Here is a 25,876-nt window from a genome sequence, read left to right as displayed (position 1 = left end):
TACTGTGAGTAGGACGAGGTGCGGGGAGGAGACAAAGAGAGAGACGGCTGCCAATGCGAGCGCGGAAGCTGCTCACCCGGACACGGCGTTAGGCCGCTCTTCTATTTATATCTATATCTGTGCTCCCCTCTCCCTCCGCTTTGTGCTCGGCCTTCCTCTCACGAGAATAAACCAAGCGCAGCGGGCGGACGGCGAGACTTGGCGGAAAGAGGGAGGGAGCGTCTCGGCGGCGTCTGCGTTCGGGCCATGGGCAAGAAGCACAAGAAGCACAGGGGGGAGAAGTACCCGTATGAAGGTGCCGCTCCTCCTTCCTCCCGGGGCTGCTAAATAGGTTGATAATGAGGGGGCGGTGGGTTGTGTGGTGCTGTTGTGTGGTGTATATATGTGTGTGAGAGAGCGTCTGGTGTGGTTGTGGTCCTCCACCGTCCTCTGTGAGGGAACCGGATTCTGAGGGGGCTTTTTAGGGGGAAGGGGCCTCCTCCTCTTGTGGGTGTGTGTGGGGATATCTATATCTATTTTATTGCATTTGTATCCCCCCTTCCCATGAGCTCAAGGTGGCGTATACATGGTTCTCTCGCCTTCCTCATTAAAGCCACACAACAACCCTGTGAGGTAGGTCAGGTAAAAGAAAGGTATGTGTTGTGGAGACTCTCACAGGGCACCTGAGGGTCTCCCACACCCTGTACCTGTTCCTGCAAGTATTAATTAATTAATTGAATTATTTTTGCCCCAACATACGCCCACTCCCACCGCTTCAATCTGTGGATCTGGCGCCACTGCCAGTGCCACATAATGCCCCACTTGTAGGAAATCAATCTTTTCAAGTGTGGGTGGTGCCCTGCCCATTGGAACTCCCTGCCTGTTGACGTCAAGCGGTGCCTTGACTTGTACCCCTTTCAGCGCACCTTTCTTTGTAAACGGCTTTGAGGGTTGGCTTGTTTTTGCAATCAAGTGGTGCATAATTTTTATGAACAGGAAAAAAAGAAAAAGAAAAAAACATTCGGCCTACCCAGATATGTAGAATGTTGACCGTGTCTTTTGATCTGGTTTTGAGCTTATGACACAGTAGATAATATGATATTTATGCAATATAAAAATTGAATTGATTCTATGAATACAGTTATAAAACTAAGAATGACATAATAAAATACAGATTCTCATAACAGTGACAGCATAAAAAGGGAGGAGCAACCAGCAGGATATTTCTATCTTCACTTTGTAGGAAAAATTCTTGGCATGGAAGGAAATGTCCATGAGCACTCCAAAATGTTTATTTCTGCTGTAGTGGCTGTTCTGTGGTGTGGGAATATTAATATTAATATTTTATCTTTTTTTTAATTGCTGAGATAATGACCTTGGTTGCATGTAAAACATCAGGGCTAACCATGGTTTAATACAAACAAGCAAATACCCTGTTTCTCAGAGAAAGGATTGCTGCTCAAGATTTATTTCACCGCAGAGAAAACCACGAGCTGTGGCTGAGGTTTGTCCTATGGCTTAACATCTGTGGTATGCCTGGGGCACAGAACCACAAGCCTGGATTCTGGCATAACACAAAGTCACATCATGACTTAGCTCACAGCAGTGCAGCAGCAGCACAGGACCAGAGGAGCTGCAAAGGAACCTCAGCAATCTCCAGGAACTCACACAATTGCTCATTCATACAAAGCCATGGTTTAGCTTGTTGCTATATGAATTGGACCACCACAGAGTTTAGGGCTTGCCAATCAGAAGGTTGGCAATTCAAATCCCCGCTACGGGGTGAGCTCCCATTGCTCGGTCCCAGCTCCTGCCAACCTAGCAGTTCAAAAGCATGCCAGTGCAAGTAGATAAATAGGTACTGCTCCGGCAGGAAGGTAAACGGCATTTCCGTGCACTGCTCTGGTTCGCCAGAAGCGGCTTAGTCATGCTGGCCACATGACCTGGAGGCTGTCTGTGGACAAACGCTGGCTCCCTTGGCCTGTAAAGCAAGATGAGCACCGCAGCCCCAGAGTCGTTTGTGTCCGGACTTAACGGTCAAGGGTCCTTTTACCTTTTTATATGTGAACTGGACCATTGTTTTGTGAAGTGCTTTGAACACTGAAATACTTTGTATCAGGGATGAGGAACCTGCAGCCTTCCAAATTTTTCTAGATTAAATATCCCATCATCTAGAGCTGATGGGTGCAGGGAGTCCAATAACATTGGGGGGCCCAAAGGCTCTCATTTGTGTTCTGTATGAATGCTGAACAAAAGCTTCAAGACTTAGCACTGTCTTCTTAAATGCTATGTTATAACCTTTCTGTCTGACTAGTTTGTTCATTGTAGCATTGCAAAAACCAAGTATATAGCTGCTCTGTGACATTCAGATATTAATGGAGCTAAGGTCTACATGAAACTCAGTGGTTGCACGTAGAATAGCTGGCTATACAGAGAAAGATACATTTTTTCCTAGTAACTAACTGACACCATTAAAATAACCCTTAGGTCAATATTTTGGGTTCTATATATATCTTAGCTATATATTCTTGGCTGTACTTTCATCAGTTTAATTGTTAAAAACTTTTGTAAGCTGAATTTAGCTAGACTATTAGGGTATGTAGTGCAAGTTTATTTCTAGTACTTAAACCAGGTCTATTTCCTGTGCTTTTCCTAGAATATGTAGAAAAGCCCTTAAAGCTGGTTTTAAAGGTGGGAGGAAATGAAGTCGCGGAACTTTCCACTCAGAGCTCAGTACATGATTCAGCCCTATATGAAGACAAAAATGACCACGAAAAACACAAAGACAAGAAAAGGAAGAAGAGGAAAAAAGCAGAAAAGCAAGTTCCAGGAGAAGAAAAAGAAAAAAGAAAGAGAAAAGGAAAGGTAGCTTTCAGAGCAGTTGTTTTGTTTTTTAACTAAAATCTTTTCCTTGTGCTAGATTGTCTTTGGCAGGCTTCTCCAATCTGGTGTCCTCCAAATGTTTGGGCTGGAGCTGTTGGGAGTTGTAGTCCAAAACTTATGGTGGGCATCAGGTTGGTGAAGGTTGGTCTTTAGGATAATCCTCTTCAATCCTTTGGAAAGACCTGGGATGCGGCGTAAGGGGCTGAGTTGGGACTGCGGAATTAAAACAATGGGTAAAGGCAAGGGTGCCGCTGTGGGTTAAACCACAGAGCCTAGGGCTTGCCGATCAGAAGGTCGGTGGTTCGAATGCCCGCGACAGGGTGAGCTCCAGTTGATCGGTCCCAACTCCTGCCAACCTAGCAGTTCAAAAGCACATCAAGGTGCAATTAGATAAATAGGTACCGCTACAGCGGGAAGGTAAACGGCATTTCCGTGTGCTGCTCTGGTTCGCCCGAAGTGACTTTGTCATGCTTGCCACATGACCTGGAAGCTGTACGCTGGCTCCCTCGGCCAATAACGCAAGATGAGCTCCACAATCCCAGAGTCGGTCACGACTGGATCTAATGGTCAGGGGTCCCTTTACCTTTACCTTTAAAGGCACCTTGCAGAAACAGAATTGCATGTGCAGCTTTCCACTTGTTCAAATTTAGCCCATAGCTCAAAGATAAATCACCTCCTTTGCATGCAGAAGGTCCCCTGTTCAGTATTCAATTTTAAAAGGAGCAGGTAATGGGAAAGACTATGCCTAAGACCAGGCATCCCCAAACTGCGACCCTCCAGATGTTTTGGCCTACAACTCCCATGATTCCTAGCTAACAGGACCAGTGGTTGGGGAAGATGGGAATTGTACTCCAAAACATCTGGAGGGCTGAAGTTTGGGGATGCCTGCCTGGTCAAGCTACACAATACTGGGCTAGATGGGCAACAGGCTGATCTGGTAGAAGACAGCTTCCTATGGAACACATCCTTTAAATATAAATAAGCTTGTCCTGACTTAGTGTGTATTCCAGTAGGTGGAGACAGCACATAAAGAACATACAGTGGTACCTCGGGTTAAGAACTTAATTCGTTCTGGAGGTCCGTTCTTAACCTGAAACTGTTCTTAACCTGAGGTACCACTTTAGCTAATGGGGCCTCTCGCTGCAGTCATGCTGCCACCGTGCAATTTCTGTTCTCATCCTGAAGCAAAGTTCTTAACCCGAGGTACTATTTCTGAGTTAGCGGAGTCTGTAACCTGAAGCATCTGTAACCCGAGGTACCACTGTATTTGTAATGTTTTTTGTGTACCTTTAGTATTCTTACAATGAATTTCTTCACTGAGTAAACAAATCGTAATCTGAGATTTCCAACCACTGGTATGGATACTTCTCTCAACAGTTTTGCTTATATTTTATGTCCGCAGGATGATAAAAAGAAGCGAGATAGGGACCGTGGTGAAAGTGAAGGAGAAAGAGAATTGAAATGTCAGACTCCTCTAAGGCTAGACTTGCCACCTGAAAAACCATTGGCAAGCAGTTTGGCAAAACAAGAAGGTAAAAAAAAGCTGTTTTGTTGTTTCTTTTTAAGAAGTAAGTTGATCTGTTCTGCCTTGCTTCTCAATTTATGACGTTGGCCACCTTAAGTGCTTTGTTGTTGAAGAGGAAAGCTGGAATATGAATCCTGAATGTTAAAAATAAAATAAAAATTAAGATCAGTCTCAAAATAAATCTGAAATAGTGGCAGCACTGTAGCTATTAGTTCTCTCCATTACTAACATGTAATTGGCCAAAATCTGAAAAGCTCTGAAGTTTGCTTTCAAATTGTGAGAGGTTTCTTAATAGGCTGAAATGCTTCATACGCCACTGTTTCTAAAATTAAAATAAATGTATGTTTGAAACTATGAGATGAAAAAATTGAAACAGTCAGGAATACCCCACAAAGATGGTCCAAAGAGTTATGGCAAATGCATCCCATGGCTGGATGGGACACTTCTGTGGCCTTATTCTCTTGATGACAGGGTGATAGCGAGGCACACACCTGTCTTTGGCCATACAGCCTCCCTGCTGACCAGGTATAGCCAGAGTTAAAAAGACTGGCTCACTTTCCACCTCAGCTAGCTAAGCTGAAGAAGGGAGAAAGGCAGAAGTTCCAAAGGTGATTGAAGCAGCAGCTCTGAAACAAACCCCTTGCTACGGCATAGGCAGAACTAGAATCGGGGAGCGCACCACCACCTATGGAAAAGGTCTAATTTCTTTGTAGTGGGCATAGTCCTTCCCGTCAGAGCAATTGAGAGAGCTAACCAGCTTATGGAAACTCGTGCACAGAAAAAGTGTTGTTAACAGGAGAAAGCAACTCTTGATGTGTTTATTACCTTGCACAGCAGTACTTCATTTGAAAATATAGCATTTTCTATTTAGCATTTCTAATTAATATTTTTCTTTCATCTTTTTGTCCTAGAAGTGGAACAGACACCACTTCAAGAAGCATTGAACCAACTTGTGAGGCAGCTGCAAAGGTGAGTTTTTGTCAGACTCTGAGCATTTATGATACTGCTAGTAGAAATTGCTAAAGACTAGAAAATGCTGTCGAACCATTATGTTAATTTTTCTGAGCTGGATCTTTTTCTTTCTTTCTTTCTTTCTTTCTTTCTTTCTTTCTTTCTTTCTTTCTTTCTTTCTTTCTTTCTACATGCGTTTGTGTTGCTATACTGTCAACAACTGTAAAATCTGCCAAGCGAATGCATATTGAACCCAAGTTCTTTTAGTGTTCCTTCCTTTAATAATGGTTTTCACTTTTAATCATTAAATCTTTATTGAAGTGGTTCTAGAAAGTTACTGATAAATGGGTTGTGTTTCTAAAATTGCTTACTCTGGAGTAGTTATGGAATATCCTGTAGCTTTATAGGATCTTGGTTTGTGGTCTAAGTTTATCTTTCTTCAGAGGGCATTAGGTTCTCCTAATAGGAGAAATCTGTCTGAAGTATACTCTTGCTTAACCCATCTTTTCAAGCCTCATAGGGTTCATGTAACTTGACCACAGATTATATGAAGCATTGCTCCATTAGGGCAAAAATATACTTTCTTTTTTTAAAAGGAGTTTATCAGGGAAAGGGTGGAAGTAAGCAGTAGTTACTGGAGGAAGTTCAAATTAATTTTGACGATTCCAGGCCTATTCTTGTTTGTGGATTTGGCCAAAAGCTAGTGGCAATCTTCTCAGTGAGTGCAGTTGAGTTATATGTATGATTCGTGACTGGCTTGGACAACTCATCTTTTGTAGCTTTTAGGTATCTTGCATACTCATGTGGACCAGAATGAGGATTTGATGGCTTCTCTCTTAGTTTTAACTTACACTTGGTGAGGCTTGGACTATTGATGTTTGAAGGCTTTGCTCTATGTATTAACACTGCTTGGGGTTTTGGGAATGCTGCCAGTCTTAACAGGACCCTTCAATTGAAGGTGAGAGTAAGATTTTGCAAGCATTCAATGGCATTGTAAAATAAAATTGCTTTCCCTGCCATTGATATTATAATCCATTTTGGTGTTCTAAGGAGAGACCAAATGTGGTACCTGTGGTTTGGTTTAGAAATGTCAAACATGCTTTAAAAATAAAATCCCATCAAAAGTAAAAAAATAAAATAAAATAAAAAGGGAGGGTGAGACTGCTTCCAGGCAGCACCTCTACAACTTTAAAGAAATGCAAGATTGTATTATTAGGGCAAACGCTCTCTTGTTTCAGTTCAGTTCTGTGGTTTCTTTCAAGTTGGAGTCTTCTCTCCTATTTAATACTAAGCTCTGTCTGTTCTTTGTTATAGAAATGAAACATAAAGGGCTCTTCTTTTCATTTCTTAACAGAAAGGATCCAAATGCTTTCTTTTCATTTCCTGTGACTGACTTTATTGCTCCTGGCTACTCCATGATCATTAAACGCCCAATGGATTTTAGTACCATGAAAGAGAAGATCAAGAACAATGGTTACCAGTCCATAGAAGAACTAAAGGTGCTTTTAATTTATATTTTAACTGCAGAGGGGGGATTAGACATTGACACTTGCTGGTACTAGCAATTGCATTGTGCAGGTTTTTTCAATATTTTATTCATTTTGGGGCTGCACTTTCATTGTTTATGAACACATAGAATAAAAAATTGGCGCATCTGGCTTTCAGAGTTGTTCATTTGCTTTCTTTAGAGAAAGTCTTTGTGAATGTTTTCAGGAGACATTTTTCATGTTCCAGGGTGTTGGAAATTTTGTGTGTGTGTGTCAAGGAGAAAAGACTGAACAGCAGAAGTACTTGATCTTTTAAAACAAGAATGTGAAATGAACCTGGTCATTAGTTCATCTGAGTAATAAATACTTAGAGCCATAATTAAGTGACTCTTCACCATTGTACTAATAAGGTTGAGGTTTTTCTGTGTTTAAGAGAACTACTTAAATCACAGAAGCATGTAAATATATTTGTATTGTTGTTCTTGAGAAATGTAGGAAAGAAGCTTTAGCACACAGGACAGTAGTAAAAATCCCTTGCATTCTTCCAGAATGTAATACAATTGCATTACTGAAACAAATATTGTGTATATTGACTCTCACCCTCCACAAAAAAAGTTTAGGAAATTTTAAAAAATGCAACTTGCCCCTTTCCTGCCTTATATAGCACTATTTATTAAAATGCCTGCCCAAACCTTTTATCCTTTTATTTGCACATTTTAAAGAAAAACACGTGTGGTTCCCGTATTACTGTTGTCATCCTGACAAAAAGAGCCCTCTGATCTCTTGGGAGTACTGTCTGCATTGAGCATTGCCTTTATCAGCACATTAATATGAAAAGTGTAAAGTCAGATGTCTGTCATAAGCATCTTTGGTCTCAGATCAAATCTGTCATCTTTAACACACATCAACTGCTGGCCTAGTGTTTTGCAAACTAATATCTAAGTAAAAGGATACCAAATCCCAACCAGAGACTCAGCCTGTCACTCTTAAGAGCTTAGAGGCGACAGAGAATGCAGGCCTGGTGCCTCTTCTGCCAGCTAGTGCAATGATTTCTTAACCTGTCCTTTTCTTCTATCTGCAGTAGTACTGCAGTTAGAGGTGGGTCAGGAGAGAGACTATTAGAACAGTGGATAGAACCATGGAGCAGCAATGCTTCCTATCTACATGTGTATTATGATGCATCATTCCTTTATCCTCCATATCATGAGGATACTTTTTTTGGTCAGGCAGAACAAACAGTGCTTATGTTCTCAATTACTAGCACCTGCCATCTTGTCCACAGTACAAATTTCCATACATAAAGGGGCAGATATATTTTCTGGGAAACATTCCTGTCAGTTCCTACTTATGTGTCTTACTTCTTCTGTTGATACAGGAGAACTTCAAACTGATGTGCACTAACGCCATGGTCTATAACAAACCAGAGACCATTTATTACAAGGCTGCTAAAAAACTCTTGCATTCAGGAATGAAAATACTCAGCCAGGTAACTGAATTAAGGAAATCATTCAAGAGGTATTGGAGTTTTGTTGGCTTGTGTATGGTTTCATCATATTTCCATTTGTGTTGAATAGAGAAGAGGCCATTCTTTTCTAAGTAAAGACTAAGTCATTGGGTGAATTAAATAAGTAGTTCTTTCTTCTTTATCTCTCCAAGAATAGCTATAATTTAAAATTAGATTGCTTGCATGTTATTTGTATTGGAACCCTACCTAGGATCACTATGGTTGCAATCCTAAACATGTATTAGGGACTAAGTCTATTGAACTCAGTGGGACTTACTTCCCTACACCCCATTTTCTCTCCACCTCTTACCTACCCAGTGGGCAGATGGGGGAAGCACAGAGCATACTCAACAGGAATCTGAACTGATAGCTTATGGTAGGCTTTTCTCCCCATCTCCTCCATTGCTAGCACACAGTGCTGCTATTCTAGAAAAAGAGATGCCAGAACTCACCATGAACACCTCCTTCATCCTTTTAGAATGGCAATGGTACCCACCTGAGAGGTGACGGGACTGAGTTCCTGTGAGTTCTCCCTGGGGGAAAAAGCACTGGTAGTACAACTGCTTTTACAATATTTTATTAGCTCAGAATGTGGACCTTCAGTTTTGGAAAGAAAGACTGCAGATTCTGCAGCCCTCTTTCCCCCTCTGAAGACCCCATGTAACTGAAAGAAAAACACTTAATGATTAGGCAGTTTTAAAATGGGGGACTCAGATATGAAGTTTTAAACCTGCATGCTTTGTTTCCTTAGGAAAGAATCCAGAGCTTGAAACAAAGCATTGACTTCATGGCAGACCTTCAGAAGAGCAGGAAGCATAAAGATAAAACAGGTCTCCAGTCAGGTGACGATGATGATGGCTTTGGGAAAGATGCAGACTCCATGGACATAGACCTCAGAGCCTTTAAAACACCAAGCAAAGAACTCAAGAAGTAATTACTCTGCAAAGGGCTTACATATTTCTTCCATTTCAGCAAAATTAGGAGCAGGCAGCCCCAGGCTGCATTGAAAGCAACTACCGGTATCTCCAGTAGCTCTGAATAGGGATTAAACAAATACATGGAAGAAGACTGGTCTGTCAGCAGCACTTGGCCATGATGGCTACATGGAACACCTCTGTACAGAGGCATCTATAGGGATCTACCATTTTTGGGTAGCCTTAGCCAAAGATCATAGTCACCAACCCTATTCTACCACCACCCACATTTTTTCTGAGGGAAAGGTCATGTGTACCGTTGGTTACTACTTCCCAAAGGTGCACAGAATCTTCCGGCACTGGCACCCACCCACTCACCCACTTGCCTTTCCAGCTTCAGAGCAGGGGAAAGGCCTGTTGGGAGGACTTGCTAGATTAGCCATGCTTGGGTGAATTTACCACACAGCTGCCAATCAATCCTCAGCCAATCCTGGAGCTGGAGAGGCATCAAGGGTTTGCTAGAACTGCCAGTGGACAACATTTATAGTAGAAACTACAATAGTAAACACAATAGTGAAATGCAATTTAATAATAATGAAAACTACCCTATTACAGAATTGACTTGTCTCATTTTTTTTGTACTTATTTGCATTCCGGTAAAACTTCAGGTTCAAATTATGTTGTCCTGTTGTATAAGACAAATTTCAGAAACAATGGGTTGTATCCAGCTAAGTTTTACTCAGAACAAAACCATTGAAATTAATGGACCTATATTAGTAATGACCTGTAATTTCAGTGAGACTATTCAGAGAACAAACAACATTGGATACAGTCTCTTCTGCTTGAAATCATACTTTCAGACTCAAGGGTGATGACATGCACAATGAAGGAAGCAAATTACTGGCAAATGAATTCCACCTTCACTGCCAAATGTGCCACTTTATTTTAAATTGATGAAGAACTTGGAATTTACCAGTTACTGACTGCACATATTCTAAAACAAGGTTTTAGATTTCGTGGTATTAAACTCTGGGTTTTTTTTGTCTCTTTTTAATGTATGTTTGTTTTCTAGGAAAGAGAAAGAGTTACTTGAAGAAAAAATAAGGAATAGTAATTTAGAGAGGGAACAAGAACTGATTGAACATATCATCAGAGAATCAGGAGGAAAGTTAACAAAAAGACCTGCTAATGCTCAGGTAAACGGAGAAAAGGATATGGATGATGCTCATTATCTAGAACATAAATACGTTTCAGTCCCTTTCATTTGATGTTTCAATGATTGATGTGATTACAAATCCAAAGTCTCATAATATCCATTCACTGAAGCAATAAACAAAACAGCCTGCTAAATTATGTATGACTCTTGTCATCCTAGCTTTGTAGGCTGTGCACAAAAGACACATTTTAATGGCTTGATCTTTATTTCAGTGTGAGTTTGAAAGAAGAAAACCTGATGGCACAACCACCCTGGGACTTCTTAATCCAGCAGAAAATAACACAGGGGGTAATTCTTGCACTGAGTAATTTTAACAACCTTTCCCCTTGGTGGTGTATATTACTGATGGATTTCTACACTTAGTAGAGGTGCAGAGGAAGTCTCTTGAGGCTGTCCCACATTCCTCCCATGCTAGCTTTTCTTAGAATTCCCAATGAGCATCTGGCTGCTTCTGGTCCCTGCTTAAATGGTCCCTGTTTGAACAGTTAGCCCAGAGACAGTCAGAATGGGATGTCCTTCATGAGAATGCTGTTTGATTTAGGGAATAATGACCTAACATCTTTGAATATTCCATGGCATTTTAAAACAAATGCCTTCCAGAAGCATGATTCCTTATCTAGCAGAGATGGGGAACCTGTGCCTGCCCAGATGTTGCTTAACTTCCCACCCAGTATGCCCAGAGCTCAGGGATGAATGGAGTTATAGTCCTGAGCCATCTGGAGGGTCTCAGGTTTCCCATCCTTGCAATACAGCTTAATATTTTTTGTGATAAGGTCCCAAATTCAGTTCCCTGCCTTCTTCACTTGCTCAATTAAGTAAATAAAAATGGATTCGCGTGGACATTTATGTTTTAGGGTTGTTATTACAACTACCTTTTTCTTCCTTAGTGCGTTTTTATAACGTATTGTTGAATCCAGGACAAAGGTGTTTTTAAGGGACGATTTTTTCAGTGTTTATGCTCACAAAGGCTTTAGAAAAACCTAGTAAATACTCAGAAGGGAGATGTTGTGTGGATGTGGCTAACCTAAGTCCTATAACTTTCTTTTTGTTCATCTCTTGAGTGGTAGAACTCGGACATGGCTCTGCAAAATTGGGTGTCACAGCGGGAAGACTGCAGTCCGGTGTAAATACGTTACAAGGGTTCAAAGAAGACAAAAGAAACAAAGTTACTCCTGGTAAGTGTGACTTCTAATTTATGCTTAGTGGCCCTTGAATGCAACAAGGCTGGCAGAAATTACTCAGGTCAGTTATGAACCACTGACTGAGTGCCCTGTAGACCTTGCCACATTTAACTATATCTAGGCATGTACTTATATGTTACCTGGAGGTGTGGAACAGACAGATAACCTCTTTGAGTAGCCACACGTGGAAATAGCCAGCACTCTCAACAGGGTGCGGCTCCCTCTGCCCAGGCACACCCTTATGTATTAAGCTAAAAACCTGCTTCTTTCCTAGAGGAAATGAGCACTGGGAATTTAAGCTGAAATAAAGTATGAAAGTTAGAGGTTTGCTTAGCGGTGCACTATTGTAAACAGCCTTTTGAGAATTTTTCTAAAAGGTGGCCCACTTACTACAGATGCCACATAATACCTGTTCCACATTTGTAAGAACTCTATCATTTAGTGTGACAGCACCTGCACTTCGGAACTCCCTGCCTCTTGAAATCTAGCAGGCGCCTTTGCTATGCTCTTTTTTTGCACCTGCTTAAAATGTTCTTGTTCAGACAAGCCTACCTAGATGCTTCAAAAGTTGAGGTAAATTTAATCTGTTTTAGCATTTTAGCTTTTGGATGTTTTTAAGTATGGTCGTGATTTTCTTAATTTTATTGCTTTATCTTTTTCCAAATTGCTTCGAGGTTTCTTTTAAAATCAAGCAGTGTATAAATTTTATGAAATGAATAAATAAATATTACATACCAACATGCTTGCAAGTATAGTCACATATAGTACAACTTAGTCCTAAAATAGCAGGCCCTCGTTTAAACTACTACAGATTGTTTCAGTTCTGTGGGACAACTAAGAGCAGGTTTATGCTTTTAACAATTAGTCATTTTTGTTGTTTAATTTGGTTTGTAGAGGATACCAGGCTGCCTAAGAGATTCAAAGCAGAATTTATGGCATTGGCAGCCTGAGCAATTTTAGCAGTCTCGCTCCTGTACTGCAGGGGTGGACAACTCCCAAGAGACTGCAGTCGACTCACAGAATTAAAGTCTGGCAGTGATCTACCCCCTTTTGGGGGGTTCAGGTCAAAGTTGTTGAGTTATTTAAACATCATAAACAGTGTAATTGTGCAACATGGTATGTGTAAGAGACAACCAATGTGAACTTAACTTCTAGGTGGTTTTTCCTCTCATAAATATTGAAAGCTACACAGTATATCAGATCTCCGTATATCACCTAGTGCCTTCTGCAGTTGTTTGTGGTTGATGTACTAAAAACCCCATATAAAAAGGAGATTTTGCATATGTGGGAAATAAGTAGAGGAGAATCTATTGTGTAACTTGAGCTATAAAAAAACAAAAGAGATTAGAGCTAAATATTTTGCTCATTTACTACTTGGCAAGAGTTGTCGGTCCAGTCAGCAGAAAACCGAATTGTTGCTAGCTTGCCGAAACAGAAGTTTTGTTGAACGATCACATCATATGCTTTGGCAGCTGCTAGAAAAGCTCAAAAGCTTTTAACAGTATATGCACTAGACTGTTTGATCCCTGAAAATATATGGGATTTGTATCCACCATCAGAACAATTAAAAGCTTTACACATTATTAGTTTAGTCCTTAAAACTCAGCTAATCTGATCAGCTAACATAGTTCAAAGCTGAATCTGGGTGATACGCAGTTGCAGTATCCCACTTGTCCAAATGCAGCTCTCTCCTCCCCTTTGCAACTCCCTGCAAATCAGGGATTTGCAGGATGTTGGGGGACCCTCTGGAGCAAGATGGGGAGCTGCATGGGGGGGGAGGGGAGGTCCCCTCATATCTGCTGATGGAATGTTGAATCTCGCTCTGTATCCACAGTCTTTTCTCTTTGCTGATGTATTCATTCTTGAGACAAACCACGAACTGAATCACAGAAATTAGCACCACTTGATTCATACAAGAGTTGAAACATATGACTTGAGGCTTTTAAGATATCTACACTGTGTGGCATAATAATATTTTCACACTCTTATTTAAATATTGGGGCACTGCATATAGCCACATATGTACCTGTTAAACCAATTTAGATTTGCAAAAGCAGTTTTCTTTGGGCATGTATGCTGGTTGAATCTGGGTTGACAAGCAATTAATAGAAATGCCAGTTTTAATAAACCAGTTGTTGTTGAATGTAGCTCTGGTGTGGTATGAATTCAACAACCTAGTTGTGCAAGGTAAAAGTGGATAGGTTCAGGTAAAAGACTTGCACAACCTAGATGGATGAGATTGGTCAGAATTGTGGCAATACTAGGCAGACTGGGGCTGGTAGGAGTTGTAGTATCTGGAGGACACCTCATTGGCTACCCCTGAATTATGCATTCTGTCCTCTTAGTTTGTTGTGTTTGTTAGGGCTTTGCTTCTCCCTAACAAGCCAGGTTTCATAAGCAAACAGCAAACTCTGGCTTAAAGCTGGTTAGTGTTCCTGGATTGCTAGGGAGAATCAAAGCATGGTCTCAGATTCAGATGCTGTGTGAAACTATCCCCTTCCTGCTTTGATTAGCAACTTGCATAAAGGTAGGAATGAAGCAGCAGTTCTGCCAGCCCCCAGCTCTTGCACAGTTTAGTTTATTAAGCCAAAATCCTTATGAACATGACCTTTGAGTGAATAAAACCACCTCTGAAAAAGCATTTCACACATTCCAAAAGAAATATTTAATGTCAATTGTTTCAGTTTCCCCAACACTTATATTTTTCTGTTGGAAGAAATAGTGGCTGGCAGTGGGGAGAGGAGGCACCCCCGGCCCAGGAATTAACATCTCTGGTTGCCTGGCACTAAGACAGCTGTAATTGAAACAACAGTTATTTCTTGGCACTCGTGGAACTGGGCTCTTGGAGCCCAAAGAGGCTTTCTTTACTCTGGCCAGACCAGGTGCAATAGATTTAAAGTGCTTTTAACTTTAAATTGAGAAGTTTTACCTCTTCTTCCAACAAACAGTAAACATCTGTGAAGAGCAAATTTGTTGTTCAAAGGGACATTCAGTCTAACACGTGTGAGAATATTAATTCCGGTTCTTATTTTTCATTAGTGTTGTACTTGAACTATGGGCCCTTTAGCTCTTATGCTCCAGCTTATGACTCCACATTTGCAAATATCAGCAAGGATGATTCTGATTTAATCTATTCCACCTATGGGGAAGATTCTAATCAAGGGAATTTTAAGTAAGTACTTCAACAAATGAACAGGCTTACTTTTGTCTTTATCCTGATGACTTTGAATTAAAAACCTCTTTTAGAAATGTTCACATATTGGCAGGTGGGGGGGGATGCTTCTTTTCTTGTTACTGGCATTGGCACTAACAAGAGAGTGGAACTTCACTGCAGCTTTTGTATTCTTTATTTTTGACTAGTTGATGTGGGGTTTTTCCTGGAATAACACGAACTCAACAGGGAAGCTAGTGAGTTCTCAGTAGTTCGATTTTTACATCCCATCCATTCCAACCTTTGTCCTAATACAAATTAAAATCTAAATTGTGGTATGATTCTGAGAGATGCTTTTTCTACGCACATAAGTTTCCCTTGGGGGTCTCAGTTGGATGGATCTCTTCTTGTGTCTCAGGTTTCCTGACTGGTTCATAGAGTTGGAAGGGACCCTGAGGTTCATCTAGTCCAACCCCCTGCAATGCAGGAATATGCAGCTGTCCCATACAGGGGTCAAACCTGCAAGCTTGGCATCATCACTGCCATTCTCTAACCAACCCAGTTCTCCAGGTTGCCGACATCAGCCTAAAATTTTGTGAGAGATGTAGGAATGAGTGCTGTGGTTGGGCACCTGCTGGAGTGGTATTTGGAGCGTTAGGTGTAACCACATCATAGGAACCAACTCTTAAGGGCCGAAGGGGCTTTGCGCCCCGCAATGAAATATTTGAGGCAACTGGGTCCCCCCAAAGTTGATGGGCATTGTCATTCAACTGGTGTGTGTGCACAGCATCATGTGATCAATCATGCAAGGCAGGGCTTACCTGACCCTCCCCCAATATTTTATTTGTTGGCACCCCTGAACCCCATATTCGTAGAAAGCTTCCTTAGTGTTACTATATCCTGGTTGCACCTTGCCTTTTCCAAGACAAATTCAAGTTGGCATACATTAGGGTATAACATACTCCTCTCTCCCACCACCGCACATACAATTCCCTTTGCTATCAGCCTCCCACCAAATGGAGCGCAGGGTACACAGACTGATTAAAATACCACCTTTTGCATTCAACATACATAGCTTCAGTTTTTACTATTTCTAGGAAACACCAGTGATAACTAGCACTGCAAATTTACACAAGTTATGAGCCTAGTGGTTCTGATATTACCGGTATAAAACTTTTTTAAAAAAGAGAACAAATCAAAACCTCAAAGGTAAGTACCAGTAGTGATTTTATTTTTATTATTTGTAAGATCGTTTCTTGTAAACTAATTGGCATGCAATTTGTTGCTTTTATCTTCAGCATCAATGAGTTCCTGGCAAAATCTCAAGACTACCCATACGTAATGGCAGACAGTTTGTTGGATGTTTTGACCCAAGGAAGGCATTCTCTCTCACTCAGAGAACTTGAAAAGGTGAGACTGCTTGTGTGTAAGCATCTGTATCAGGGGGAAGCAATAGGTAGTGTCCTCCAGACTACAACTCTCCTTATCCTTAACTGTTCACCCTAAAAGCTGAGGGTGGTGGGAGTTTCCCTCCCAATGTTGTTGAACTTTGGCTACTCCCAAGTGTAAATGGTGGAGTGGAAATCATGGCATTAAGGTGTCCATAGACTCCAGGGACAATTACCCTGGACTGCAAAAAGAATCTACATGACAGATATTACTTATGAGACCAGGTACTAGTTCTCCTTGAGAAAGCATGTTGGAGGTAAGGCATACCTTTAGAAATATTTCAAACTATGTTTTTATGTAAGAGCATTTAACTCAACTGGATCCCACTGGTGAAGTTGTAATTGAGAAATTTATTCCCTATAATGGGGTTAATTAGCAGAAAACTAGCTTGATAAGATGTGTGTGTGTTATAAGTTAAGCCTGAAATCATGTGCACAGGCTGCTTAAAACCCATCAGCTTTAGGTCAGATTTTTTATGTCCCTTCAGTGTCATAGGACCCACAGTAGTGTTACTCCTTCCTGTATCACTGTGGTAATATGAAAAGCCTGGGGTTACATAGGAAAAGCCCTCACTGTCCACCTCAAGCAAGTATAACCAAAATCTGGAAGGCACCCACCCTGGAGTGTTTTAAATCAGAGGTAACCAATTGAAGGGGTTGAGCAGCTTGAAAACCTTATCCTTCTTTTCCAGTTGCAGCCAGCAGAAGAAGCTGAACGTCTGTGTGAAAAGTCTGCTACAACCAAGGATGTAGAGGTGATACTCTTCTGAATTTGATTGAGTCTCTAGGCAGTGAAAGGGTCTCATGCAAGCCAGTTAGAATAATTTGTTTCAAGTGCCAAATTTTATACTTCTACATAAAACCGGAACAACTGACTTGCTCTTTACTGTGCAGCATTGGAGATAAACTTCCAGCTCTGTGTTGCGACCTTTCATTCATAGCATTAAAATCAAGTTGTGTAAAATTTACTTTATTGTTGTGCCATGGTCAGATTTTAATTGCAGTCATCTGTATTCTCCAGTCACAACTTGTACTATATAAAGAAACCTGTTTTAACTCCTTAGTACTTTGAAAGCTAAGCCCTCACAACTTCATGCTGTCGTGCAAGATAGTTGCTGCTGCCTGTTCAAAATAACTGTTGTAAACAGGAGACATTTTATGAAGGAGGTGTTCAGGTATAAATGTATTACTAAGGTATCCTCATCTGTCTCATTGGCAAATGCATGAGATTCTGCAGAATAGTTTAATTGCCTCTCTTTTGTTGTAAATGTTGAAGATGGAACATAGCCCCACATATTACAGTATAGTTGACCAGCTAATATTGGAGTAGTTCTAAGTCTATGCTTGAGGAAAAAGAGAACCAGTTGTAGTGGTTTAAACCATCCCACTTAGCATATAGCAGGGATGGGGAATATGTGGCCCTCCAGCTGTTGGGCCACAACAGCCCCAGCCAGCATGCCCAATGGACATTTGGGGGGCCACCCATTCCTGATGCCTATTTTTGATCTGAAAAAAAAGGTTGAGTCTCACCACAAATGCACTGCTTGGTTCAAATATTTTGTATAAATTTGGATTTTGCTTGATTTTTAAGAGCCTGCATTTGTTTGCCAACTACAGATTCTGGAAACGGCTCTACCCAGTAAGTTTGACTCCTCTCTTAGTAAGGAGAGGCTGACAGCACTGAGAGCAGTAACCAATTTTGGAATGCCTGTGGAGGAGTTTGACTCAGAAGGTGAGTGGCATGAGCTGTGCAGTTGTTGCTTTGCAAGGCCTCTTGGCACATTCCAGCCCAGCTGATGTCTGCCCCAAACTTCACTTTCGATTCAACAGAAGCAGAGGTCTTCCAGAAAAAACTTGACGAAACCACAAAATTGCTTCGGGAGCTTCAAGACGCTCAGAATGAACGACTAAGTACGAAACCACCTCCAAACATGATCTGCCTTTTGGGCCCATCTTACAAAGAGATACACTTGGGTAAGTGTAGTGCTCCTGGCACATGAAACCTTTACATTTTAGACACGTCCTGGTTCTTTAGTCTAACCTCTGCCCTGCTAGTAACTTCTTTAAAATGGATGCTGGTTGTCTTGGTAACCACATTTATCAAATGGAGCAGCATTGCCACGACAATGTAGGGACATCACCTTCCTGGATGTCATAGAAGAGCGGAAGATGTGTGGTTGCTGGCGGGGATTGAAATGCTAGTTACTGCAAGCTGAAGGGGATTCCTTTGTGCCTGGCTGGCTGCTGCAGGCAGAGGGACCAAGCCTGGAAAGCTAGATGAAAGCAATCCTCCCCTGCCCCCACTATCTGAAGTCATAATGGACAGGGCAGGGCCAGCAAAGACTCTGCAGCTAGTGCACAGAGCAGGTTGGATACGGTAGCCACAACGCAAGTAAAATACATCTTACATTGCATTCTTAGAAATGCAGCAATGGGAAACAAGGTAGTGCGTTTCACTTCCTCATTGTTCCTATTGTTATAGTGTCTGGAGGACTGCATGGCTTACTGTGCATGAGGTGATTGTGCCTGCTTTGCTCCTCTGTGCTAGAGCACTGGCCCCCTAGCCACAATTCCTGGGGGCTTAGTGATATGTCAAAACCAGGGATTGTGGTTTGTTTGGAGTGAAGCAAATTAGGACCTTCTCAGTAGTAGCGCCCGCCTGGTGGAATGCTCTCCCATCAAATGTTTGATTTCTAGAAGACATCTGTTGCCAGCCCTGTTCAGGGAAACTTTTAATGGTTGATGTTTTATTGTGTTTTTAATATTTTGTTGGGAGCCACCCAGAGTGGCTGGGGCAACCCAGTCATATGGGTAGCATATAAAAAAATTAGGATGATGACCTTTGACTAGGATAGTACTAAGCCAGTGACCAGGGTTTGTTCCCATGCACCAGTAGAGAAAATGGCCCAGATAGGTGAGCGATTCATCGTAAATCATTAACTCTGCCCCACTTTACATGTCATGGAAAACCAATGTGTGCAAACTAGTTTTATATGACAAAACCCTGCATTTTTAGGCTGTTGGGGGGGGGCAATTAACAGAATTTAGATAAACCTTATGAAGTCATATCAATGTTTTACTGTTAACTTTTTCAGCGGAGAGAGTGACAAGTAATCTAAAAGAGCTTGCACAACAAGTGGCTCCAGGAGATATTGTGAGCACATATGGCATCCGTAAAGCGATGGGGATTTCAGTTCCTTTACCAGATGCCATGGACAGCTTTGTTGACTTAACAGATGGTGAGTAACCACAGTGCATTTCAGCAGGTTCCCCCATAGATTGGTTGTCCTGGATGTGGTTCATGAGTTGCTCACCACATGGAGTAACTACAGTAACCATATTCTGTAAACTAGCACTTGAGAGGTACTTAACCCACAGAAGAAATAAACAGTGAGAAAGTCTGACTTCTATGTTGACCCTATCCTATTGGACAGCTGGAAGCTGTGCCTAAATCTGACTTTGGCACAATTTCCCCCTTCCCTGCAGTGAGAGCTGCTTGTTAATTCTGAAGCAGATTCTCACCATTGTCTGTCTAAATAGAGAAGCTAATATACCCCCCCCCCTGTTTCCTTAGCCAAAACAAGCAAAGTAATGGGCTGTTAATGCTTTCTCCCCCAGAAGCAGAAGAACCTCCAAAAGCTCCTGTTCTCATTGGAAATGAATGTGAACCAGTTGGTGGTACATGACGCTTCTAATATTTAAACTGGTTTTAAGTCTTTCCTTTTTTAAAGATTTGCCCCAGTGCATGCATGGGCACTTTGTACACTTGTGTTATATTTGAATTCTTAATAAAAACTTTAAAACCAAACCAGTTTTATTTTCCTGACAGATCTAAGAGATGCTTCTTGAATGCAATGCAGAATGAAGGAAGTTGCAGTTTACATCAGGCATCCCCAAACTTCGGCCCTCCAGATGTTTTGGACTACAATTCCCATCTTCCCCGACCACTGGTCCTGTTAGCTAGGGATCATGGGAGTTGTAGGCCAAAACATCTGGAGGGCCGCAGTTTGGGGATGCCTGGTTTACATTCACACAAATCTTGTTACATTAGATGCTGCCTCTATTCTGCAGGCATTACTTGAGTCATACAGGACTGGGGTGACAATGGGCAAGAAAGCCTTAAATTTGACATTTAAAATGGTGCATTTATTATTACAGGAAGTCACATGACGAAGCAAAAGGAAAGCTTATGGCCACTGGAAATGGCTGCTGTGGGGAACAATGTTCAATTTAAATTGAGTTCTGGGTCTCATATACAGGAACATATGTAAATGAGTCGCCCTAGACAAGTTTTCACATCACATCAGACATAACAATGCCTTATTGAGTTTACTCACATTCAGCAGAATCCATTTAGAGATGTACACAGGGCAGCAGCCTTAGACTGGAACAGCTGACTGCTTTCCCTTGAACATGCTCCAAAAGCAAACTGGTAACATAAAAAAGAAACTAGCAAAGAGGCCTGCTTTGGGTTTTTTTTTTTATCTCAGGCAGCACAATGTCTTTCCTTTGTTGACAGTTAAATGGAGGGAAAGAGGTGCTTCATGTAATGTTGCCCATTCATTATAATAGCCTGGGTAAAGTGATCATGTAAAGCAAGAATGAAAGATTTACTTTTCTGAAACGCATTTGAAATGATACAAAAGAAGAGCAATTAGGCAACAAACGCACCCTAAATTTTTAATCTGGGAAACTTAGAATTAAAACAGAAGGTAGACAAGTTACCTTGACTTGCAGTAGAATGTGAACAGAAACAAACATTAATACTTGCATTTCTCACGAGTTTCTGCTGTTGGCATATGACGATTGATAACTGATGCCAAACAATGGCAAATAGTTGCAAAGGTGGATTAAAGATTAAAGGTGGATCCTTTGAACTAAAGCATTCTAACAAATGCACAATAAAGTAAGAACTGAAAGCAGTGTTATCATATTTCACATTAACTTGCTGCTATAACAAAATACAATCGCTTAAGTTTCCTTTTTATCCTACCTAGGACTACCCTATCTTGCTACTTTCCAGTGTGACCTACTCTAGACAGCTAAGACTTTCCTAAAGCCACAGTAGGACTTTACTAGAAGAGTTTTGTTCCTGTCATGAAACATAGGCACTTCAACCTCTGCATAAGTTAATTACACAGTAATTATAATGAACACAACAGGGCTGCATCCAGGGCAAAGAATGCCAGAAATCTTTGCACAGTTAGTCACATTCTACTCTGAAAACTTTTAAAAAAATACTAGAGTCACAGTCCTCAAGTCTTGGAATTGTTTCCATAAACTTCAGTTGGATTTCAGTTAAATTACTCGAGAGAGTGACTTGCAAATTGGAGCAGAGCCAAAGGCATTCTACAGAATCTCAATCACAGGGAAAAACATACAATTTCAAAATGTTTCATGGTATTCACATTTAAATTTATAGAACACTTCAATGCAAAGCAATTCATTTTGCTTTCCTAGGATATGCCCACATATTAGTCAACACAGTTCAGTTGTGCTCCACATAAAGTCAGACTGCAGTTCTATGTGCACTTACCTGAGAGTAAACCCACTGCCCCAGTATGACTTACTTCTGAGTACACATGCATAGCACTGCGCTGCTAAGCTTTTTTTCTCCCATGGGGCACATAAACAACTGTTTCTTCTTTTCACATTGTAAACAATTTACACCTTTTTTTCCTTGCCCCTAAGACTTAATGGTTTGTTTCTGGTTCTCCTGTGCCTGTCAGACAGAAGTAATTTTCATAAGATAAAAAAAGTTTCAAGGTTAGCCCCTGTGAATACACCTAATGGTAAGTACAGTGGATCGGATCCCAAAAAAGATTGAGCATAAGCTGATGGCCCTGATTTGCAAACAACTCAGGAGTTTACCCATTACTAAAACAGGTAGATTCTAGAGTCGTACTTAAAGCTCCTGCAACGAGCTGGAAAAGCAGATCTCAATCTTTTGCAATTTAATAAAAAAATTCATTCAGTAGCATGCACACGAAAGCTCATACCAAAATAAAAACTTAGTTGGTCTTTAAGGTGCTACTGAAGGAATTTTTTTATTTTGTTTCGACTCAGACCAACACGGCTACCTACCTGTAACTAGAATTTTGCAATTTAGTTTCTCTCTTCTTGTACAAGGCTCTACTGAAACCTGTACCTTCTGCATCTTTGGATCCAATCCCATATCATTTAAGCAGACTAAATGAGTTCTACCTGAAAAATCATTTTGTTCAGAAGCCAGCTTTCTGTGCTTTCCCTACTCCCAATTATCATGCCTCACACAGATCTTGCATGGTGGCTGGTAACAACACACTGCTGTGAGGTGTTTCCAAAATGAGTTCTGAAACCCATAGTATTTTTCCTTCCCCTAGTTAGTTATATAGGTTAGTATTCAGGTGGTCAATTTTGGAGTTGCCTTATACTGACTTAGTTTGTGCTAAATATCACTGAAGCTAGAACGAAATAAAGCATTTGAATACTCAACACAAACAACGAGGGAAAGAATAATAATTAACAAATAGGCTCCCCCCCTCAAATTGTCTAATGGGACTGGAGCAAAAACCCATACCATAGCAAAAGGTGATAAACATACGAAGTTCAAGTCTGGCTCAGGGTGGACATTGTATTTGGTTGTGCCCTGTCTGATAATTTTTTCATAAAAATGTGGAAACAGGTGGCAGCCTCCTGCCAATGATGAAATCCAGCAATACAATAGTTTGGAAGGGAGGGAGGGGTTCACTAATTGTACAAAACTTGCACCGTAGCTGCCAATGGGCTGCCCCATGGTTTGTTACACCCACAAGAATGAGAGAGATCTGTATCCCCAGAAACTATACTTCTTTTTATCAGGAGAATTGAGGAAGACACTGGAAGTTTCCCTGTGCCATATTTTAAAAGTGTGTATCACCCAATTCTGCCTGCCATATAGTACTGCCATGCCAGCAGCGAAAACTGTATTTGAAGCTACTCACAATTATATGAGCAGGGTTACCAAGTGCAAGAATCTGGATTTTTACACACACACACACTGCTGATGTTAAGCGTGTTGCTGTGGGGCACTAATAGCTGCTGAAATTAAAAAGCACCTGGTGAAGTGCAAAAAAAAACATTACAGCACAAGCAAAAGGTGTACGAGGAGAAGCCACCCACATGTTTCCACCCAGAGTGGAAAGCACATTCAAGAACCAAGGCCAAGAATGCTTCCAGACCCAGGCAACAGAATCCAGAAAAAATAAGCCATGTGAGCAAAATATAAGCAAGTTCCTCACATCACTTGTCTTCTGCTCCAGTAGGGAATAGCACAAGCATAATCAAAAAAGATGTGTATGATATATCCGGGTATGGTTTAGCAGCAGAACAGGACTACCACCACAGAAATGTTTATAAGGACCAGGTTGTGGTTGTAGAGAAGAATACTGGCAGTGCAACAGTTCCTGGTACTGAAATCCAGTTCTAGAGCAGAGCTGCAGCTCGGAGGTCAGGTTGGAGGGTGGGGGAAGCACAACCAAATGATAAGAGCACAAGCTTTGTGTACAGTTGATCCCAGAGTCAACCCCTGACATCTCCAGTTAAAAAGTTCTCAGGCAGAGGAGTCTTCAGTCCCATTGCCTTATGAAGACTGCTGCAAACTCAAGGTGGTGCTGTGTCCATGTGCAATCTGAAAGGACGAGGCAGTGGAATGTTTTAATGAGGCGATTCGTTCAACTGTGGATCCATGAAAAAGGTGCAGAAGTGGAGCTCTGTCCTGTGGCTGCATGGCAGGGAAAGGAAAGAATAGTCTGCAACATGGACACCTGCAAACTCTTTTGACAGGCACAGCTGTAAAGAGCTTTCCCACAATCCTTTCTCTTGAGATACAAGTACTAACACTTCTAGTCCGCACTCGTTTTTGTCATAAGCTCCTTTCCTTAAGGAGGCGGAGTTTCCAGGCTTTCCGGAAGGGAAGTTATTTTAAAAACAACCAAGCCCAGCAAGACACAACTTTTGACCGAACTTCTCAGCAGTTCCTTGCTCGAATCAAAGCGCTTGGGATTTGGCTGTATCCGTGCACACAAAGTAAGTCACCAGTTCTCCTTTCCCCTTGACGTTAATAAGTCCTCGGCATTCACAGGCATATCCCAGGTTCTCCAGTATTTTGCAAGTCTCTTCTGTAACCTGTGCACAGAAAACACACGAGTCCATTCACAATTCAAAGTGAGCATTACATCCCTTTCAGGCCCAGCTACTACTCCTGCTAAGAGCTTGCAAAATAAATAAACAAATAACCACAAACATCAGAAAGAGGAGCAAGGAAGCCTCCACAACAGGAATAAACTATACAGTTTCCCCCCCAACCTCTTTCCTGCTGGACAGTGAAAGATCTGGGCTGCTCCTGGGGAGAAGGGACTCAAGAAGCAGGCAGGGTAGGTGTGATGAGATTAAAAGGCAGTGGAAACAGTCCCAATGACCTCCTTAGTTCTGGGTTTGGAGAGGGACTCTTCTTATGTTCTAATCATTGAACAGGTTTCCTTCGCCCCTCTGTCCACTATTTTTTTTACCTGGATTTTCCCAAGTTCTCCTGTACTCTCCATTCTACTGGCAACATTGACTGTGTTTCCCCAGATGTCATACTGCGGTTTGCGAGCACCAATCACACCAGCTACCACAGGGCCATGGTTTATGCCTGCAAGAAAAGGAAAGAGAAGGTTAAGATGAAATTTTGCTTTCAGCTCCCATGGCTTCTGAGACCCTGCTGGTCAGTAGAGGCAGTGCACAGATAGGTGGACCAGCGGTCTAAATGAGAACATAGCGCCTCGTGTTTCTGTGCTCTGCTTGCAGGCCTCCTACAAGCATTTGATCAACTAGTGTGGGAAACAGGATTCTGGACCCTTGGGTTTGATCCAGCAATTCTCTTTTTATGTTCTTGGTTGTGGTTCTTAAGCAATAGTGTAAATCACGCTAGCTCTGGAGGTAGTAATGTTTCCAAATACCACTTGCCAGTAAACAACGGAAAGGAGAGCACCCTTGGGCTTCCCTTGGGCTTCCCACAGATACTTGGTTTGCTGCTGTCAGAACAGAATGCTGGATTAGATGTTCTTCTAAGATGTAGTGATTTTTAAAAAATCACTGAATATGGAAGAAATACAGTGGTGTCCCCAAGATAATTCAGCCTGCCCTACTGCTTTTTGGTGGGGGGAGTGGATTGAACTTACCAACTCTGAGACGGAAATTGTTGAATGAGTGCCTGTTGATGCCATCCAGCTTAGTCATCAAGGCCATCGCAAATTCCACCATGATGCCAATTTGAGCATGCTGTCTTTCTTGGTCCTAAACAATATTTTGGGGCAGGGGGGAGAGTGTTATTAGTGCAGGGGTGGGGAACCTGTTGTTTCGGCACTCACAACTCCCATCAGCCCCAGCCAGAATGGGTTTTTTTAGTCCAATGACATCTTGATGGCTAGCGGTAGCTATCCCTCCACTAATGGAGTGCAGATATATTATAGGTGTATCCTAGAACTGCAGGTAAAGTCAGTGGACACCTGCATTCCTCTCTTTGCTTAAAGTAGCTGGTAACAAAACTCACATTTCTTTATTTCATTTTCTTTATTGCATTTATATCCCACCTTTTCCTCCAAGGAGTTCAAGGGGGCACACATGGTTCGTCCCC

General features: G+C 41.5%; 2 protein-coding genes across 9 annotated transcripts in view; one reads left to right on the top strand and one right to left on the bottom strand.

Annotated features, from left to right (window-relative positions):
- The first annotated feature begins 158 nt into the window (after positions 1-158).
- On the top strand, positions 159-20,047 carry BRD7 (bromodomain containing 7). Of its 4 annotated transcripts, none has more exons than XM_035117192.3 (17): positions 159-295; positions 2,636-2,844; positions 4,265-4,394; positions 5,299-5,356; positions 6,693-6,837; positions 8,201-8,311; positions 9,081-9,259; positions 10,316-10,439; positions 10,672-10,747; positions 11,527-11,634; positions 14,680-14,812; positions 16,090-16,201; positions 16,932-16,994; positions 17,857-17,971; positions 18,070-18,213; positions 19,335-19,478; positions 19,861-20,047. In XM_035117192.3, exons 1-17 carry the CDS (start codon positions 247-249, stop codon positions 19,923-19,925), a joined length of 1,965 nt encoding a protein of 654 aa, XP_034973083.3. In that variant the 5' UTR covers positions 159-246; the 3' UTR covers positions 19,926-20,047. The 4 variants fall into 4 exon arrangements, with proteins under 4 accessions (XP_034973083.3, XP_034973081.3, XP_034973080.3 ...); XM_035117190.3 differs by having other exon boundaries at positions 19,858-20,047; XM_035117189.3 differs by having other exon boundaries at positions 11,521-11,634.
- Positions 20,048-20,893: 846 nt separating this feature from the next.
- ADCY7 (adenylate cyclase 7) overlaps positions 20,894-25,876 on the bottom strand; it is a 92,875-nt gene continuing 87,892 nt past the window's right edge. For all 5 annotated transcript variants that reach the window (XR_015950504.1, XM_088671863.1, XM_088671862.1 and 2 more), the window contains 3 exons: positions 25,422-25,536; positions 24,768-24,892; positions 20,894-24,384 (listed from right to left, as the gene is read on the bottom strand). Coding sequence is in view for 4 of the 5 variants with exons in the window: in XM_088671863.1 (XP_088527989.1) it covers positions 24,247-24,384; positions 24,768-24,892; positions 25,422-25,536 (378 nt within the window). In the remaining variant the exon portion in view is untranslated. The remainder of the gene's footprint in view (positions 24,385-24,767; positions 24,893-25,421; positions 25,537-25,876) is intronic.

The sequence above is a fragment of the Zootoca vivipara genome, chromosome 6 (genome assembly GCF_965207765.1).
Source record: "Zootoca vivipara chromosome 6, rZooViv2.hap1.1, whole genome shotgun sequence".
Classification (NCBI taxonomy): Eukaryota; Metazoa; Chordata; class Lepidosauria; order Squamata; family Lacertidae; genus Zootoca; species Zootoca vivipara.
The sequence above is the reverse complement of the archived record's forward strand: the minus strand, read 5'-3'. Positions and strand labels throughout refer to the sequence as shown.

Coding starts and splice junctions, on each gene's coding strand:
- BRD7 (XM_035117188.3), top strand. CDS start 247: ATGGGCAAGAAGCACAAGAAGCACAGGGGGGAGAAGTACCCGTATGAA. Junction 8,312..9,080: donor GAATGAAAATACTCAGCCAG/GTAACTGAATTA, acceptor TTGTTTCCTTAG/GAAAGAATCCAGAGCTTGAA. Junction 18,214..19,334: donor TTACAAAGAGATACACTTGG/GTAAGTGTAGTG, acceptor TAACTTTTTCAG/CGGAGAGAGTGACAAGTAAT.